The 18,362-nt window shown below is 47.5% G+C and overlaps 1 protein-coding gene across 3 annotated transcripts in view; it reads right to left on the bottom strand.

Moving 5' to 3' along the window:
- Positions 1-1,639: 1,639 nt before the first annotated feature.
- Positions 1,640-18,362, bottom strand: part of sh3tc2 (SH3 domain and tetratricopeptide repeats 2) — a 23,240-nt gene continuing 6,517 nt past the window's right edge. For all 3 annotated transcript variants that reach the window (XM_030368460.1, XM_030368459.1, XM_030368458.1), the window contains 19 exons: positions 17,425-17,552; positions 17,021-17,126; positions 16,716-16,859; positions 15,318-15,525; positions 15,083-15,156; positions 13,880-14,075; positions 13,079-13,218; positions 12,086-12,136; positions 11,382-11,737; positions 10,254-10,448; positions 8,610-9,473; positions 8,082-8,302; positions 7,513-7,679; positions 6,853-7,030; positions 5,673-5,823; positions 4,789-4,911; positions 4,235-4,385; positions 3,592-3,791; positions 1,640-2,929 (listed from right to left, as the gene is read on the bottom strand). In XM_030368460.1, the coding sequence (XP_030224320.1) occupies positions 1,943-2,929; positions 3,592-3,791; positions 4,235-4,385; positions 4,789-4,911; positions 5,673-5,823; positions 6,853-7,030; positions 7,513-7,679; positions 8,082-8,302; positions 8,610-9,473; positions 10,254-10,448; positions 11,382-11,737; positions 12,086-12,136; positions 13,079-13,218; positions 13,880-14,075; positions 15,083-15,156; positions 15,318-15,525; positions 16,716-16,859; positions 17,021-17,126; positions 17,425-17,552 (4,640 nt within the window). In that variant the 3' untranslated portion in view covers positions 1,640-1,942. The remainder of the gene's footprint in view (positions 2,930-3,591; positions 3,792-4,234; positions 4,386-4,788; positions 4,912-5,672; positions 5,824-6,852; positions 7,031-7,512; positions 7,680-8,081; positions 8,303-8,609; positions 9,474-10,253; positions 10,449-11,381; positions 11,738-12,085; positions 12,137-13,078; positions 13,219-13,879; positions 14,076-15,082; positions 15,157-15,317; positions 15,526-16,715; positions 16,860-17,020; positions 17,127-17,424; positions 17,553-18,362) is intronic.

The following is an 18,362-nucleotide window of genomic DNA, read 5'->3' as shown; positions in this document are numbered from 1 at the left end:
ATGAAGTCAACACCATTGAATGCCAAATACGCTTAAATCTCTCTCTCTCTCTCTCTCTCTCTCTCTCTCTCTCTCTCTCTCTCTCTCTCTCTCTCTCTCTCTCTCTCTCTCTCTCTCTCTCTCTCTCTCTCTCTCTCTCTCTCTCTCTCTCTCTCTCTCTCTCTCTCTCTCTCTCTCTCTCTCTTCCCCCCCCCCCCCCCCCCCCCCCCCGTTATAAGTGAACGTTATAACCGCGTAGTCTCCGCGTCAGCAGCTGCACTCTGCTGCCCTCTTCCGGCTGACCTAGGAACAACATTGGCTGGCCTTAATCTTTTTACAGTTTTTCTCAGTCGCTTTGGTACATTTCTCAAGATCAGAATTGAAATTCTCAAAACTACCTGTTCAATCTTCACATCATTGTGTCACTTGTGCACATCAAAAAAGCAGTTTCTCATTTCTTTGAACAAGTTGCAAATGCTTTGGTACATTCATGCAAATGATTATGCACAATTCTCTGCTCTTTCCTACATTATCAATTGCTTATGTCATGTTGATCAAAATGTATTGGAATGGGTCTCTATTGAAAAGTCTCACCCCCACAACATTTAGGCATTAGTTCATTGCATAAGTCTGTACATGCAAAATGGTTGAACAAGTTGTCATAATATGGCAAGCATATTTCTATACATTTCCATTACACATTTTTTCTAAATCTGTCGTGAATTGGTAAATTGCTACCAGGTGAATCTTGACTTTCTCTAAAGAAGGGAAATGTGTGAAGTGTTAGATCAACCAATGATCAACCAGTTTACTGGAATAGCTCAAAGGTGCATCTCCTGAACCATGCACTGGCAAGTATAGATATAGCTGGAGCACAACACAATGTTACATTGTCTGACAATGGAAGGACAAGGAATTGGACAGGGTCAACAGCCAGAGAGAAAAAGAGGAAGAGGAGTGAGGCTGCATGAGAATGAGAATTTGTGGCCCAACAGACAGGAACGTCAGGAGGTGTAGGAAGACTGCACTGTAATTCCTACAGGAATGCATGTACAGTTTACCTCAAGGAGATTTTCCTATGTTCACATTTCTTGCAATGACATGGTCTGTCAACAAATTGCAGTACAAACAGTCAAAGCGTAAATGTGAATCTTGTCCAGTCTCCTGCAATCAATCTGCCATAAGGTGTAACTTACATTAATTTACAATAATTTTCTTCAAAGCTTTAGCCATAGTTTACATCAGAACATCCCTCCAGAGTACACTGTTATATTGACATGACTAAGCAATTTGACTGTCTTATCCGTACACAATGACACAAGGACTTGTCATTGTGATGGCACTGACAAGTTCCTTGACACAGATATTTACCTTTGAGAAACTAACTAAGGATTTTGTCCAAGAGAATGGCTTTTGCATGAAATCCATGGTGTTTTGCTATTTGTACGAATTGTTGTGAGAATTGCACTAACTGTTTTGCAAATTTCAATTCTGATCTGAGAAATGTACCAACGCGACTGAGAAACACTGTAGTAGAAACACAGCTCGATGCGGAGTGATGTCATTCATTTCATACTGCTTTTTTCCCCCTCCACTGCGTAAGATTCGTCCCCCCTGGTACCTCAGTAGCTATTTTGATTACGTTGCTTTGTTTGATTTCTTAATTTTCAAGTTATTGTTTTATTAAAGGACAAATCGCCACTACACATACCTTAAGGCATTTTTTTGAGTTGAAAAATGTATTTACAAAAAACTTACAACAGGCTTATGCTTTCTTCAACGGCCGGGTGGATATAAAGGAATCTCGGAAAATTCTACATTTACACAAGCATACATAATATCGTTTGTATTTCTACAAGTGCAAATGTTTCGGATCATTACAAACAGACACATATCAAACAGTTTTCTGTTAATCAACCACTTAGGAACCAGGCATAAAGCGTTTAACGTGCCACCTTACAGGCTATGTGTACACGTGGTCCAAGTCCATGTGTTTGTTCACGTCCCCCACGGCCTCGCCCACAGACTCCATCGTGCGGGTACCAGCCGGTGCATTGCTGGCCGGGCTACTGCCGTTGTTCAAACTCTGTTTTTGGTCAATATTAGACGGACTGCCTCCGACACCACCGCCACCACCGCCAACGCCTTTCAGAATCCCAGTGACGTCGTCGTCGGTCACTCCATGACAAACATCCACGTCTTGGTCCCAGCCCCTTCCTGTATCGTCCACATCCCGGCCCGTTCCGGCTCCATCTGGGGTTTGGGCGAGGGCCGGGAGGTCGACCGGGATGGAGTCGATGTCCCCCGACGCTCCGTGGCTGATGTTCCCGGTGTCCGCGTCGCTGTGGGGGTTCGGGTCGCTCCGACTCTCGGGGGCCGAGTCCGTGACGTGCTCCCTGGCCGTGGCGAAGGACTCGGTGTGCGCGCTGTCGGAGGCCGAGTGGCGGAGGCGGACGGCCGTGCACACACTGCGGCCTTCGGAAAGCCCCTCCCTCCTCCTCCTCTTCCTCCTCTCCTCCTCCTCTTCCTCCTCACCGGTCACACAGTCGGCCCACTCCGTCTCCGTGTGAGTCCTCACCGAGTCGTCCCCCGTCTCTGGCTCGCCGTCGCCGAAAACCTCGTCTTCCTTGGCGCACTCCGTCTCTTGGTTCTCCGCCGCACAACAGCAGACGGCTTGACGGGCAACGTCGCCTTGTTCCCCCGTCCCACCCGACACCTCCCCGGTGGTCCCTCCCTCTCTCCCACAACGGGGGGACTCCTCCCCCGCCAGCACCCGCCTCAGGCTGTGGGCCCTGTCTCTGTAGGTGTGGCACAGCTGGGGGTCCGGCAAGTGGTGGGCGTGGATCTCGGCCAGCTTCATGTAGACCACGTACAGCGCCCGGGGCTGGGTCTGGTCCTCCAGGGCCGCGGCCAGGGCCAGGTGGAAGTAGCCCACCGCGTCGAAGGCGTCCTGGGGAAGGGAGGAGACAGGGGTGAGGGTGCAGTGGGAGGACATTGGGCTGTGCATCATCTGGCCTCATCGGGGGGAGATGGCATCAAGCGGTTCAGCTCTATAAATTCTTTGGGGAGTATACGTATACTACAGGAAAAACGACATGAAGTATTCGCAGATTTCATCATGAATGGACAAAAATTAAATTGAGAGCAACTTTCATTGAGAACAACGACAATCGATCTGTTAGAAGTATTGCCATTTGACAAGGAACATATCGCAACCCTTTACACTCATCTTTACAGCCATTTTGCAACCGCGTTTATTCAAAAGCAAAAAAAAGGTACTTCCTAGGAAATATACTGGGTCGGGTCACTGGGTCGCGGTTTCAGTTGCTCGGGCTCAGTTTTGTTGGAGGGAAACGGGGGGGGGGGGGGGTTGGTTGTGATCAGCTTACTCACACACCAACAGATGTCACACACAGCGCGGACACAAAGTAAGAAGTCTTAACTTAGCACTTACAAACCTCGCTGATGTTCCTAACCGCTTATTTGGTATGCAGTTGTATTATTATTATTTTTATTATTATTTATCTGCCTGGACTTCGGTGATCTCGTAGCTGGCTCTGGGGCATGGGTCAGGTATGCCCTTGTGGAGGTGCATCCACTCGGGGAGTATACCTTGAGCTGGTAGAGCGTGAGGTCCCCAAGGCGTGTGTACACCCGGGTGAAGTAGCGGGCCTGGATGGGGTGCATCACCTCCGGGGAGGGGCAGAGCGACAGGGACTTGAGGTAGTAGTTCTCGGCCAGCTCGTACTGCTGCAGGCGGTAGTATACCGTAGCCAGGCGGTGGTAGGCAGTACGCTCGTTCACGGTCACCCCTGGGGAGGAAAAGGATCAACCCAGGGTCATCACGACGGTAGGAAGATGGAAAAACAGTTGTAGTCTCATGTCGTGGCTGTGAACCGAAGTCATTTAGATTTAGATTCATTATTTATTGCTTGCTGTGTGTTGTCACAGTCCATATGAGACACGCTTATGTTAACGCAAAAAGACCACAACCAGGGTGCACATGAAGAGGCTGGCTAGTGACTTAAAGATCCCGTTACATTAAGAATCTGCAGACATTCGGGATCAAACACAGTAACTTTTGATGGGAAAAAAGTTAAAGTACAGAGCCAAGGAGCAAACGGCTAAATCCAACAATAATAAAGTAATTGTGGTGGAGAGCCCCACGGATTAGGGTTTATTTCATAATCTCAATATTCAACCTTTATATTAGGGTCGTGTGACTGGTGATTTTGGAACAGATGTCGGCACAGACCTGTTTTGCTGGCGATCTGAACGGCCAGTGTGGCGTACTGCAGCGCCTCCTCCTGGTCGCCTTGCGTCATCAGCAGCTCGGTCAGCTTACTCAGCAGGCGGAACTCCGAGTGGACGTCTCGGATGCTGCGGGCGAACGGAAGGCTGCCGTCCTGCCGTGTCATCCAGAAAGGAACAAATATAACGTAAGTAAATGGATTAAAAAAAAAAAAACTGAAGAATGATTCATGAATTATTGAACTTATTTTAAATAAATAAATAACACAGTAAATATTGGATTATTACGGTAAAAGGTGGCAGATAGAAGCAAGCAAAGTCAGCTGCTGTCCATGAGCTGACAGTCTATAAATGTAATACTGAAATTGGTTATTCAAATCCTAATAAAGGGCAGCGCGAAGCAATTCTCTGCCAGTATTATTATTAATCATCTAACCTGAAATGTTCTGTATTCTTTACCAGAGAAAGCTCCATGTTATCATCACTACAGTGAGTGATTAAGTGTGCAGCCCTAGAAGCCGGCAACATGAATCAAACGACATTCCAACCTCTCCTCACCCTGAAGAAGGGCAGTGAAGCCATGCGGCTCCTATGGCCCTTGAAGAACACGTCTCCCGCCTCCTCGTAGATACTCATGGCAAAATGAGGGTCATTCATCTTAAGTGCAGTCTTCACCGCAGCCTGTGACGGTGAAACAGGATTAGCATCACGGTGATTGGTGAAATGACGACAGTTAATCTGGGTTAAACATCAAGAGACCATTACAGGATGTATTAGTGTAATTGTTTGATCACAATGCTGCTTTCCCGGAATTGAGTTTGCGTTTTTTCTGAAGAAGCGTAACTTGGTTTAAAGTGATGAAAGCAATGTAACTTGGTCACTGGCAGAATGCGGAGCATGTGATACGTCCCTGCCTTGTTTACCAGTGCAGGCCGCTGAGTTAAGATGTTTGGCAGTGTTGTTGGCTGTAAACACAGTTCACACAAGCAACTCAAAGGAATGGTGGCTGCAGCCAAAGCATGTTTACTGCCTCTCATTGTGTATACCTCATTAACTTCTAGACTGATCTTGATTAATACACTGCTTTACCCGCCAACAAAATCTATTTATAGCCCGATGTTTCCTTTACCAGGGCGTTTTTGCTCCAGGTTATTAACTCCCAAACATCACCCCCACCTACAACGACCCTTTTGAGTCACATTTCCTCCTGCTGTTCCTTGACTACACTCAACTTCCCCATACGGTTCGAAAACTACTTACCAATACCTTCCAGCTATACTTTTTTTCTAATACCTGGAGGTAGACTAATTTGTCATACTCCCCGGAAAAAAAAACATTTTTCGTCACAGTTCCTCCAGCTGTTCCTTAGTCCACCACTAGATGTCGCCCTTGCGACGCGCCGAACTTCATTATTTAGTCGATGGTTATCTTCTCTCTCTCACCTGGAGGTACATGTCCGCCAGCTCGTCCTCGTGGATGAGGTAGTAGATGCGGCCCACCTGGAGCCAGGTCTCTGACTCCTCCTCTCTCTTGCCGAGGTCGATGGAGATCCTCAGGCTCTGCTTGGTGTAGTCTAGAGATTTACGAGATGACCTGCGCCACAGAACGCACAGCTCAGTCAAGTGAGTGACAGATTAAATGTGTCGTCAAGTTTGACATCTGCAACACAACCAAATGGGTCAGTAATGTGATTATCCCTCCAATGGCTTAAAAGGAAAATGTCGCTCACCGGCAACTTACAAAACACTTTACCAATGTGGGGATTGTGTATCGACAAAGTAAATCAAACACAAAAGACGCTTTCACAATGGCTTCATCTTGAAACCCAAAACCAAGGTTATGATGGACACAGTCGGTCAGTGTTTGTCCTTTGCTGACAGCTCTAAAGAAATAGACTATAGAGCAAATGCCTAAGAAAATGGTTACGGGCAGGGAACGCCCACAAATCAAACTTTACAATGGCTGCCGTGGTAAGAGCTGGATACTAAGATACTTCCGGGTCATTTCAAACAGGAGTTAGGAACTCTCCTTAGCATAAAAAAGACTGTTGGACCGCTGCCCGGGATTAAGCCACACGACCATAACAGTAAATACCTGAGAATGTTAGACAACGTAATAATGGACCAAAGGAGAATGAGGGATATAAAGATAGCCGATAAGCATGACCCGTGCCCAGCCACACCCAGCACAGCTGTTAAAGATTAGATTGTACCGCATGGGCACATTGCAGTTGTGTAACTTTCAGACAAAACAAACATCAGTGAGTAATTGAGATTGTTGGGGCAGAACAGTCAAAATAGATAATCTACTAAAGGAAATACAGGTTTTAAAGGTTAAGCAAACTCTAATTTTAGCAGCCTAACACCCGCCTACATTTGCAAGTTGTGACGGTCATAAATGTTGTGGTGGAAACAGACACATTGGGTCCTGTAGGATCAAGTGTGAGGGGTGTCTCAAACGTTTTAAGAACTTATGTCACACTCTCTTGAGCTACGGTGCGCAGGAAATAGAGAGGTTGGAGGGGAGAGAGCGAGAGCGAGAGAGAGATAATTGGGGCAAGGGGGGAGAGAGAGAGGGAGGGAGGAGAAGGGAAGAGAGCGGGAGGGGGGGGAAGAGACTCACTTCTCTGTGTTTAGTGAGAGGTAGAGGCTACTCAGGATCTCCAGATATTCCCCCTCCAGCCGCTTGTCCTTCAGCTGGCGCGACACGGACACACAGTGTTCGTAGTAGATGATGCTCTGGCCGTACAGCAGCATGTCTGCGTAGAGGCGGCTCAGCACCTTGGCCACTACCATCTGGCCTTTGGCAGGGAGGGGACAGGGATTCACAACTGTCACTCAACTGGGACCAACTGATAATTCAGACAGTTAAGACAGTGCGGTTGAACTTCTGGTCACCTGATGAGTATGAGGAAGATTCAATTGAGCATATGGAGGACTTTTACTTTATATACCCATCTAATAATATTTGCGATTTTCCACTTTTCTTATACTCTTTGATTTGGATTCGAGCCCTGAACCTTTCATCTAGGATTAAAACACCCTAATGACTTCTTTATCCTGTTTAGAGTAGTACGAAATACCACAGCATCATTTAGGTGACAGGACATCTACTTTAAGAACTGAATGCAATTATAAAGTTACCTGATCTGATTCTGAAGTACAAGCAATGATTTAAATCGCAAATTGGGTTGCCTTACATCACTTCAAAAGAATGTTCCCATGAACAAAGGATCGGAATATCATTCTGCGTCACTAATGGAAAGTAAGCAATGCAACTCACCATGCAGGTTTTTGGCGTGTAAGGCGATCAGCAGCCCTAGCTCATAACAAGCCCTGGCATCTCGACTCCTCCCAGTGTCCTTGTAGCTCCGCCCCAACCACATGTACGTCTGCACATGCTCCTCCTCTGAAGGGCTCTCCGCAAGATCCCAGAATAGACGTAAGGATCTGCAACAAACAAACATGTTATGGTCCCAAAACTGAACTTGTGGGTGAAATTATCGTCCGCCATGACAATAAAAACACATTTATGTACCAGGAAATAATGAGATAAATTGCATTAATCCATCCTAGGATTAATCTATCCTAAGTACAAAATAACAATTCGAAAGAGATAACACTTTAAAAGATTCAATAACAATTATTTACATATACACAATTCGATTTTCATCTTGGCAAAACATAACATTTAAAAAAATGCATAACATTGCACAATATATTATATATTAGATTATGCAATATATATAAAATATAAAAATATAAATCAATCAAAAAAACTTTGAGTTAATAACAACAGTACAATGACAATTCAAAGACACACTAGGAGTGAAGCAGAGACGTGGATCTCACCTGATCAGGTAGCGTTCAGCCAAGCAGGAGGCCCCAGTGTCGATGGCCAGGCAGCCCAGGTTGGCCAGCGCCAGGGCCTGGTTCCTCTCGTTCCCGCTCTCCCGAGCGATGGCCAGGGCCCGGTGGAGGTGGCGGCCGGCCTCTGGGACCCCGGCCTGGCGCCTGAGACACAGGGCCAGCAGGTTGTGGATCACCCCTCGCTGCGTGGGGCTGTCGGACCCCTGGAAATGCCCGTGATTCAGAATGTCAACTTGAGGCTGATGACGGTGAAGAGTAATAAAGTTTACAGAAATATGACGTTCATTTATTTGTCATGATTTTTATTGTTTTATTAGTAAGACTATCATGACTACTATAATGAGTATTGGCAGTAGTTGTAATATTTACTACTCTTATCATGTAAACAATGTTCTAAACCACTACACTATCCTTGCCTGCAGTAGCATAATGAGCTAAATGATTGGCCGAATGAAATCTGAATAACAACAAACTCCCCCCCGCCCGGATCGAAATGGAAGCTGAGTTCACCTGTAGAGAGGTGAGCAGCGGCTCCAGGGTGTCCAGGGCCCGGTCCGTCTGGCCCGTCAACACCAGCAGCCAGCCCAGCTGCACGGAAGCCTGGAACCCCTCCTCCTCGTTGATGTACCCCCCCGTCTCCACCGCCTGCTGGGCGCAGCCCACCGCCTTCTCCAGCACGCCGTGCTGCTGGTAGACGGACGCCAGCCCGAGGCACAGGTCCCTCTGGGTCTTCCAGTCCCTCCCTTGCTCGGCCACGGCCAGGGCCTGCTGGAGGTACACCACGATGTGGGCGGGGAGCAGGGCCGTGCCCTCCCTCCAGCGAGGGTTCAGGCGGCCCGAGTTCCGGACGAACAGCTCCACCTTGTGGAAGGCGTCCGGGAGGGAGTGGTCCTGCCTGGAGTCCAGGCTCAGCGCGGCCAGCGCCAGGAAGGGCACGTACTTGCGGTGGTAGAGCTGGCTGAGCAGCCAGTTCAGGTCCAAGGGAGCGATGGCGGGCCGCCCCTCGACGTCCGACAGGGTCAGCATGAGGAACTGCAGGCGCTCGATGAAGGGCAGCGCGTCGTCCGCCTTCCCCAGCCGCAGGAAGAGGCTGGAGGCCAGGTAGCAGACGCGGGCCTCCAGGTGCTTGTCGCCCTGCACCACCGACCGCCGCAGCAGCAGGTTGAGGAGCTCCACCTCGTCCAGGGAGGAGAAGGCGTGGCCGGGGGAACCCAGGAGCATGGCGCAGGCCTTCTCCAGGGTCTGGGGCAGCTTGTCGGTCATGCGCTGCTTGAGGTACACGGCGGTGAGGTTGATGTAGAGAGCGTGGAGGAGGGGCGTGTCGGAGAAGCCGTCCACACCGACGCTCATGGCCTCCTCGTAGTAGACGCGCGCCTGCACGGAAGGTTATCTGTCGTAAGAACTAAATATATGACCTACTGGAGGCGGAGGTTTCAGTGAGAAACATTCCACCAGTGGCGTAAATATCGGCGGTGAAACCGGTGCAGCTGCCCGGGGCCCAGACGGCGTCAGGGGCCCATGAAAAAATATATCACCCAGGGCGGCAAATGTGCCTGGTGGCGCCCTTAATTAATTAACTAAATTATACGAAACCCTCACCGCAGTAAGCAGGACAACGCGCACCCCCCCCCCCACCCTCTCCCCGCTCAAGCCACTGCATTCCACCTCTTTATATCGAAGAGAATTGGTATGCATGAACTCTGGTCCAGGTTTGACTCAATTAGCAGAGCATGGTGTGAACATTGCTGGGGTTCCATTGAAATTCAAACGCGAAAGGGCAAATGAACACGTAAAGACGTAGCGCGTTCAAAATGCATCCATAAGATACCTGATCCCTCAACGTAATGCAGCCATTATGGTGGAACACAGCCAGCTCAAATGGTAGAGTGTAACGCTGCCAGGGATGGGATTTATATTGCCATCCGAGGCCACTGATGCTACCAACGTATACGCTCACAGTATTGTACGATTGGATAAAAGCGTGGCTCAAATGGCATCAAAAAATATATACATAGGACTGTAGGTATAGCCATGGTCGCACATGCAAAGAAAGCAACTTCTTGCGGCCTCGCCTTCATTACAGGAAGTCCTGTCTTAGCACTATTGGCCTTGGCAGTGAACCTTCAGGCACGGGCAGAGAGCGTCAGCACAAACCTGGGAGTATTTGTTCCTCCTGGCACAGAGCCGCCCCAGGAGGAAGCACGCTCTCCTGTGTGCCCAGTGCCTCGCGGTCCGCTTGGCAGCCTCGCGGACGCTCTCCAGGTGGCTCAGCAGATCCCCCTCGCTCCTCCCGCCGAAGGTCATCTCCAGGAAGGAGTGCTGCAGGTCGTAGAGCGGAGCGAAGCCCTCCTATCCGGTGGAAGAGAACGCGCGGACCAATCAGTGTGGAGGTCGACTTGTCAAACACTTACCTGGATCGGTGAATCAAATCACAGATTGAATCATCATATAAATCAAGGCACTGATCGGGATGTCGTCATTTATATATCGTGTGTTACTTGTGTGTCGTTGTGCTTCGACATGACCCCGGAAACATTCCCACCATCCCGAGGGTCGAGTCAATGCTCTGCTACGCACACTGACATTCATGTCTTTGGCTGCCAGAGCATCCGATGACTAAACGCACGTGGACGCACAGGGAAGCAAGCACACTCTGTGTGTTGTTTATCCACCCTTCAGGCCGTGCTGTGAGTCAGCAGTGCTGCAGAACACTGCCGCCGTCAGGCTACTAAAACCATCCCTCTTCCACCGGACCGAAATACTCATTGTGAATACACTTTTGTGTTGGGTTTGTATTAGGGATGCACTGAAATGAAAATTCTTGGCTGAAACCGAAACCGAATATACTGAAACAGTTGGCCGAAGGCCGAATGTGTCTTTTAATGTTTTTCCATTCAATTTGCTTTAATTTTTCACCATTGCATAAATCAAACAATTAAATGTCCTTTATAAACTTTTTTGTCTTGCTTTTCTATAAAAAAAAATCAATTACAAATTTGATACAAAATATTTATTTAATACTGAACGTTTTCTAACATTCCAGCATACATTATAGCAAGAGTTTTAGAACAATGTACCTTTGAATAAATGAGTAAAACTTTTAATTTTTTTGTTCGGTGTATTATGTTCGGCCTTTTTACTCCTTCGGCCGAAACCGAACATTATGTTTTGGGCCATTTTCGGCAGAACATGTTCGGTGGCCGAATATTCAGTGCACCCCTAGTGTGTAGGCCTATGCTTTTGACGGCGTTAGCCCCGGGCGATCGCGGGCGCCGGCGGTACCTGGAACTCGTGGTGGTCCAGCAGGTCGAGGGTCGGGTCGCTGAGCTCGGCGGCCGCCTCCTCCCCCTCCCAGCTGCGGTCCTCCAGGTAGAACGCCGGGTCCTCCTGGAGCTCGTCCAGCTCCCTGAAGGTGTCCTCCGGGGCGAAGGACAGCGGCTCGGCCGCGTCGGCGTGCCCGGGCCGCAGGGAGCTGAAGGCGGGGTGGTAGGAGGCGGGCCGCGGAGAGCGGGACAGGGGGGAGACGGGCGCCCGCGGGGAGGGCAGGGAGAAGGTGGAGTGGTGGTGGTGGAAGGACGGCGTTCCGGCGCTCCACTCCGAGATGACGCTCTGCCGGGCGCTGGCGAGGGCTTTGTGGTCTGAGGGGAGGGTGGGGGGGGGGGGGGGGGGAGAGAGACAGATACCAGGTGGAGGGCAGAGGGTGAAACAGATAGAGATGGTGAGACAAAGAGACAGGGACCAGGTGGAGGGCAGAGGGTGAGACGGAGAGCGCGAAAGGGGGGGAGAGGGAGAAAGAGAGAGTGAGGAAGGGAGAGACGGAGGAAGGGAGAGAGAGAGAGAGAGAGTTAGAGAGAGAGAGATAGACAGCCATGGGTTTGACAGCAGTATATTATGTATAATAGAATAAATTATAAAACACTAAACAACTGAGAAGATTATGAACTCTAAAACAAATTTACTCTAAACAACAAGCCATGTAATAATACCTTGTTTGGGTCGGTTTCTAATGTACATGAAGTCACAATCATCCAATCTGTCTGGAAGAGTAGGACAAACGAAAGGAAGAAGTAAAACATTTAGTAGACATGAAATGCTTTGTTCCACATACAATGTTATGGTATTTTGCAGACTGCATCAATTTACATTCCTTGAATAACCAAACAACCCCCAAGCTCTTTCTGCTAAACTACATTCCTTGGTTCCTTTACAGTGCACTATTGTTGCATGTTAACACACTGGTTGTGACATTTGAGTCCATAAAGGTAAACCAAGTATTCCTACAGCCATCTTTGATTCGTATCGAATTTCCTTTGCAATCTAGGTGGTGCTGAGCCGCATTTAAATGCATTTATTCTCCGAAATTGAGTAGCCTACTTTGCTTGCTCTCTGATAAGCTTATGAGTCACTTGGGATCTTGAGGATCAGCCAAATGTAAAACTAGACTGCAGCCCGATCTTGTTGACATTTTTCGCATTCAGTTTTGTTGGATGGAACATAACCGTTCTCACACGCAAACACACGCACACACTGTGGTAACCCGCTACCCCAATGTGCCGGGGTCCAGGTACGAGTCACACTTTAACGAGGGTTAAGCCGCACTCGGGATTTAATGCATACAACTTAAATCATATAATCGCGTTCTCTAGGGCCTCCGTGAGCCTCTAGCCGCTCGCGGACCCGAGCCCTTCTCAGCTGCCTCTCGCTCCTGGTCAGTCCTCCTGCTCCTTTTAAAATGGCTCCTCTGCCTCCGGCCAGGTGTCCCACAATCTCGCTGATTGGGGAGAGAGTGATGCTCTTCGTCGCCACTCAGTGGGTGGCGGTGGTATACGCCGTCAATCACCCCACCTCGGACCCGTCCGGGCCGAGGTTTAGGTGGCGGGATGCCAGAACACACACACACACACACACACACACACACACACACACACACACACACACACACACACACACACACACACACACACACACACATCCTTTACCTAGCCTGTACACAGAGCTGATGTCGGATGAGAACAGGCTCTCCAGCAGGCTGCTGGGTTCGCTGGGCTCCGGGCTGCAGGGGTTAACCTGGGCCAGAGAGTCCCTCTCCTCCTCCGTCAGAAAGACCAATTGTCCGTCTCTGCGAGGAGAAAGGAAAAGACAAAGCAAGTATTGTCACATCTGCTCGCCCACTTCTCTGGCCCAGTCTTACCCGGCCTAACCTCCCTGATGCACGCACGGACACAAGATACTAGATGACTGACTGGGATCTGCTCAGGGTATTTTGTATGGGTACTTTGTGAGCCTTTATGGGTAGTGAAGACAGACTGGAAAGTGGGTTGAAAGAGAGAGGGAATTACATGTAGTATAGGACCACAAGCTTGAATCGAACCCCGCTCACTAATGGTGGATTGCCAACATAGTTGGCGTGCTGATTGAGCGAGTGTGCCACGAGCTCAAGGTGATTTTACATTTGATACTTCGTCCCCTCAGACATTCAATTATCGCCTGTGCATGGTGACAGTCGACCGCTCTGGGAGAAAAGCTAAGTGCCCTACTCAAGAACTTCAGGATACTTAAGACTAGAGGAGCCGATCTGCTCCACCTCCCGAGCTAATGCAGTCCCGTAAACATTTTAAGCATAAATATACATTGCATTATAATAAATATATGCTTGGATTGCAGCACTCACATGTTAAAACAACAATGAAGCACTGGCATCTGACCTATGCTGTCAAACAATATCATGAATTAGAAAGTGAAATTAAAAGTGAAGGCAGCAGCCTTCAGTCGTATCTCACAGTGGGACAACGTCCAGAGGCCTAACGTGGGCCTTGCGTACGAAGCCAGTTTGTCCCGTGGATGTCTGTGTGCCGATGAACATGTCCAGGCCTCGGACCAGCAAGCCCTGGATCTCCACCACGTCTCCTTTGTTCAGCTGGAGCTCGTCCCGCCCCAGCGGACTGTGGTCCTCCACGGCCACACAGGTACCGCTCACTAGAAGTTAACGATTCATGGATTAGCCAACGATATAAATATAGAGTTAAAACACATGAGTCTCATGACCTATTCCCCGGTAATTTGTTGAACCTCATAGGTTGGTAGGTCTACCCGAGCTAACTTGGGAGGATCAGTAAGCAGCAGGATTTCTTTTGCACAAACACATTGCTATCTATGCTTATGTTCAACACGTGAACCCAGCAAGAATATCTATCCACCGGAATCATGGAAGTCTCTCTTCTACAATTAATTTCCATAAAACTTGAGCCTGCAGTCTTTTCCCAGATCTCTGCGTACCTCTTCCAGAACAACCTTATGACTCATCTGCACAGCTGGTATTCAACCTTCCCAAGTGCTCAGACACTACAGCAGTCCTCTGCACGCTGCACTGACTACTGGTTGCTGTCGAATCGGATTCACTGGTACTAGTCTATCGTGTGATATGGAGCATGGCTCCGGCCGATCCTACAACCAGGGCATAGTCAAACCATGCACCTAAACCCGTATACTATGGTCCAAGAATGCCAAACGGCTTGCTACTCCCTCACTACGTGGGGACCCCAGCTGCCTGCTGCTCAACAGAGTCTTGATTGTTTGCTGTCCTGACTCTGCAATGGTGGAACGAGCCCCCCAGGACTGCTGGAACCCTACCCATCTTCTGCCGCAGACATCTGTTCCGACTGCATGTTGGCCGATGAATCGAAAGATAATCTCTGTTTTTTATAATGTAGCCATAAGAGCAGTTTGTTGATTTGAGGAATTGTATGTACTACTTTTTTCAACGCTGAATGCTCTTATTGAAAGTTGCTTTGGAAATTAGCATCAGCTAAATAAATGTACTATGTATAGAGTGAGGGAGATGAACAGGTAAAAGCAACGCATTAGGACAGACTGTAAAACATGAACTATCTAAGTAAGACTGGGTAACATAGTAGAAATAGATGTTGGTTACAGCCTGTACGATGACAGTGTGAGCGGTAATATGTTGAAGAGGTCAGCCTCACCAATAGGGTATTCAAAGTGTTCCTTGTCAGCTGGCGAGCATCCAGCCATCCCTGGGTACTTCCTCAGGAACCACCTGACCAAACAGGAAGCAACGTGTCCAAAGGGGTTGACAACGGCACAAAAGGCCACCATCTTTTGAAGAGTTGTTTCAAAACAACTTAAGAAGAAGGCACGCTCTTGATGCAGGTCGGAATGAAAAAGTGTTGAGAGGGCAACCTGGATGCAATGACTCACTGGTAGAAGGGGTAAGGCAGGGGCTGCATGGATTTGACGGGCACCAAGCCGTGGAGCCCAGTGGAGAGCAGCGTTCCCTCCCACATGCCCTCCTGCCCGGTGTCCCTCACCATCAACAGGTCATTCCTCTCGAAGGACAGCTCCTCTTCCACCTCATACTCCTCATCCTGATTAGTGCTCCTGCACAGGGCCTTGGCGAAGAAGGAGCCTGGGAAGAGCGGAAACCCCCAGATCGAAAAAAGTGATTCAAACAGGAAAGAAACAAATGTGTGCAAGTCAGCATAAAACACAAAAACTTGTTTATTCTATAGCGGCTCTTGTCACATTGGATTTCTTTATACAGGGATCCTAAATGCGCAGTATGAGCAAATCCTGCCCGAGCGTGCTTATTCAGCAGCTGGCCAATGATGGATGTTTCATTTACCGCTATTAGGTTAATGCAATACTTAGTGCTATATGCCAGCAATGCACTCCAATAATGTTTTTCCCAGACGCCTTGCTGCCCAGCGAGAAACATGCAAGGTCCATACAGGAAAGAATATATAAATCAATAAAAGAGGCGTAGCAATATTGCCTCTGTGGAAATATGTTGTTATTTTGATGAACATGGAAAGAATCATATCCAGTATATAGTGAGAGGTCGGAGCCTATTCCTGCAGATCCCTTTAGAACATAATCCAATTATAGGAATTCCAGGGAATACACTGGGGTTTTGTCATGGTAAACCGATATGGTCTGACGGCGCGGGAATGAGAACTGGAGGTGTATTGTAGCGTGTCTGTGTGCTGAATGCGACCGAGGACCGATGTGGTGGTATGTGCATGACCTACTGTTAATTGTCAGTAAAATGAAAGAGGGACAATTAACTAACTATCTACCATCGTAGATAGTATTTACCGGAAAATAAGCTAAATCAAATGAGACAGGGGAAATGCTGTTTTCTTGGCTCTTTTTTTTTTTTTTTTACTGTTGGAGGTTTAGATCTAAGATGGTATTATATTACATCTTTAATTAATTTGAAACTATTTTCGCCAGGATTAATTCAGGAATCTGAATCTGGATTAATGTAAAATAAGTAGTAGCCTAATTTCAGATGACTCTGCATTGTTTTATCAGAGAATTTGCATTGGAAACATACATCTGGCAATAAACCACAGATCTAAATCGAATGAAAATGCATAACCCTATTCAAAATATGAATGTTTTACCGCAAAAAATTAATCAGTAGTAACAATGAATGACTTATCACTTAGAATCTCCCTTACCCACTTTTAGAATCTCATTGTCTGAAAAGAAATGTGGGACCCAGTCAAGTTCGATTTTGGAGGGAGCGAGAGAAGGAAGCTTTGGGTCGGTTCTTCTGCACATCAAACCACTGACGGAGGTGTCGTTGCTCACCTTCTTGGACCACCAGGCCTAGGTAGAGGGTGGCCAGGTGCTCCTCATCCACCGACACGTTGATCTCCAGGTCACTGAGCAGCTCTGGGTCCAGCCAGAAGGTATGGTCGAACAGGAAGTTCTCCAAACACCGTGCTACGTAACCTGGAACCAGACACCCATAGATCCATAGACATTGATGAATGTGCGTGCACATAAATGGCATACAGTGAAAATATCATTATCGTAATATTAACATGACAACAGCATGAATATAACATGTTCTGTTAAGCCTCCCATGAAAGGACTGTGCTCAATCCTCCTACCTAGTGCAAGGTAGGTTGAAAACTTCCAGACCTCTTCCACGGTCTTGAAGGTAAGCAGAAAGCTGTCTTTCTCAGCATGGACAGACACCAGGCGGGCAGATAAGTCCTGAAGATAAACATAATCATGTTTCACACCAATCAAATCTAATCTTAATATTTCCTGTTAGACAACAATTAATGAATTAATATATATATAAAAATATATGACAAAAAAAAGAGAAAAATAAGATAAACATTGTATATGCCATTACGCTACAGTGTTTAATGGATTCAATACAATGTGTAGGTATAGATATAATCCCATTTGCATCATAATTTTAGAGAAAATATAAGAGTTATTAATCATTAATATTTGACCAAACTGTTGGCCATTAAAGGAGCATCGTCTCAGCAGTACAGCCAACCTTAAAGAGCTGGATGACGTCCTGGCTGTTGCTCTCCACCACTCTGAGTCTAGTCCGAAGGGCTTCCTGGAGGCACGAGTCGGGAACCTCCGTGGACCGCCTCCGCCCGCTGAACACCAGCAAGATCTCTGAGCAATAGAGTGTAATGAATCACCCAACCATCGGTTATATGTCTTAAATGACCTTACTCTTTTTTTATACTTAGTGAAAGATCCAGAAAAGTAATTTGGGATGATACATGTTGCATGAAAAAAGGTAGTAAATAATTTACAATGGCTCCATTTTGCTTCATTATTTCCCGTCGCATCGGCGGTTGCGAGATTTGATTTGTCGTGATAAGTTTGTAGTGCATCATTTAGTTACAATTTATCCCCATAAATTCAAAGTAAACATGATAAAAAATTTAAATAAACCAAATGATCAAACCAAAATGAAGCTTATCATCTAGTAAGGAGACAAACATTCAAAGAGATCGCTAGTTCGCTAGCTCATGTTTCACGGAGATGATCTCGGAGGCGCGACCGTCAATCCCAGGAGAGGAAGCGGAAGAGCTCTTAGGGCCCTGAGTAGCCCCTCTCTCTAAGTGGTGATTTACTATCTATTTAGGAGGAAGGCACTTAACCCTGGTCCAGACTAACGGATGCAGCAAACGTGCTGAGTATGGAATAACCTTGAAGGTAAAATCATCTCACATGCAGCTATCATACAAATTAAAAAGAGTCCAGTTGGAAAGGCAGGATAGTCCCTACTATCCTAGTCTACTCTAGGGCATTGGCTGTTTTCACTGATGTACTGCATGTTGCATTGGCTACTACTGAGACTAATCTGTGACAAACCTTGTACCGTTTCCTTGGACTCGTTAGCTAAATGTGTCCCCTGTGTTCCTTGTTAAGTTAACCAGTTATGCGCCCGTGTTTCGGTTCCTTTGTGTGTATCTG

Source organism: Gadus morhua, chromosome 10 (assembly GCF_902167405.1).
Source record: "Gadus morhua chromosome 10, gadMor3.0, whole genome shotgun sequence".
In the NCBI taxonomy this organism is placed as follows: domain Eukaryota; kingdom Metazoa; phylum Chordata; class Actinopteri; order Gadiformes; family Gadidae; genus Gadus; species Gadus morhua.
Note: the sequence above shows the minus strand (reverse complement) of the source record. Positions and strands in the feature narration are given on the sequence as shown.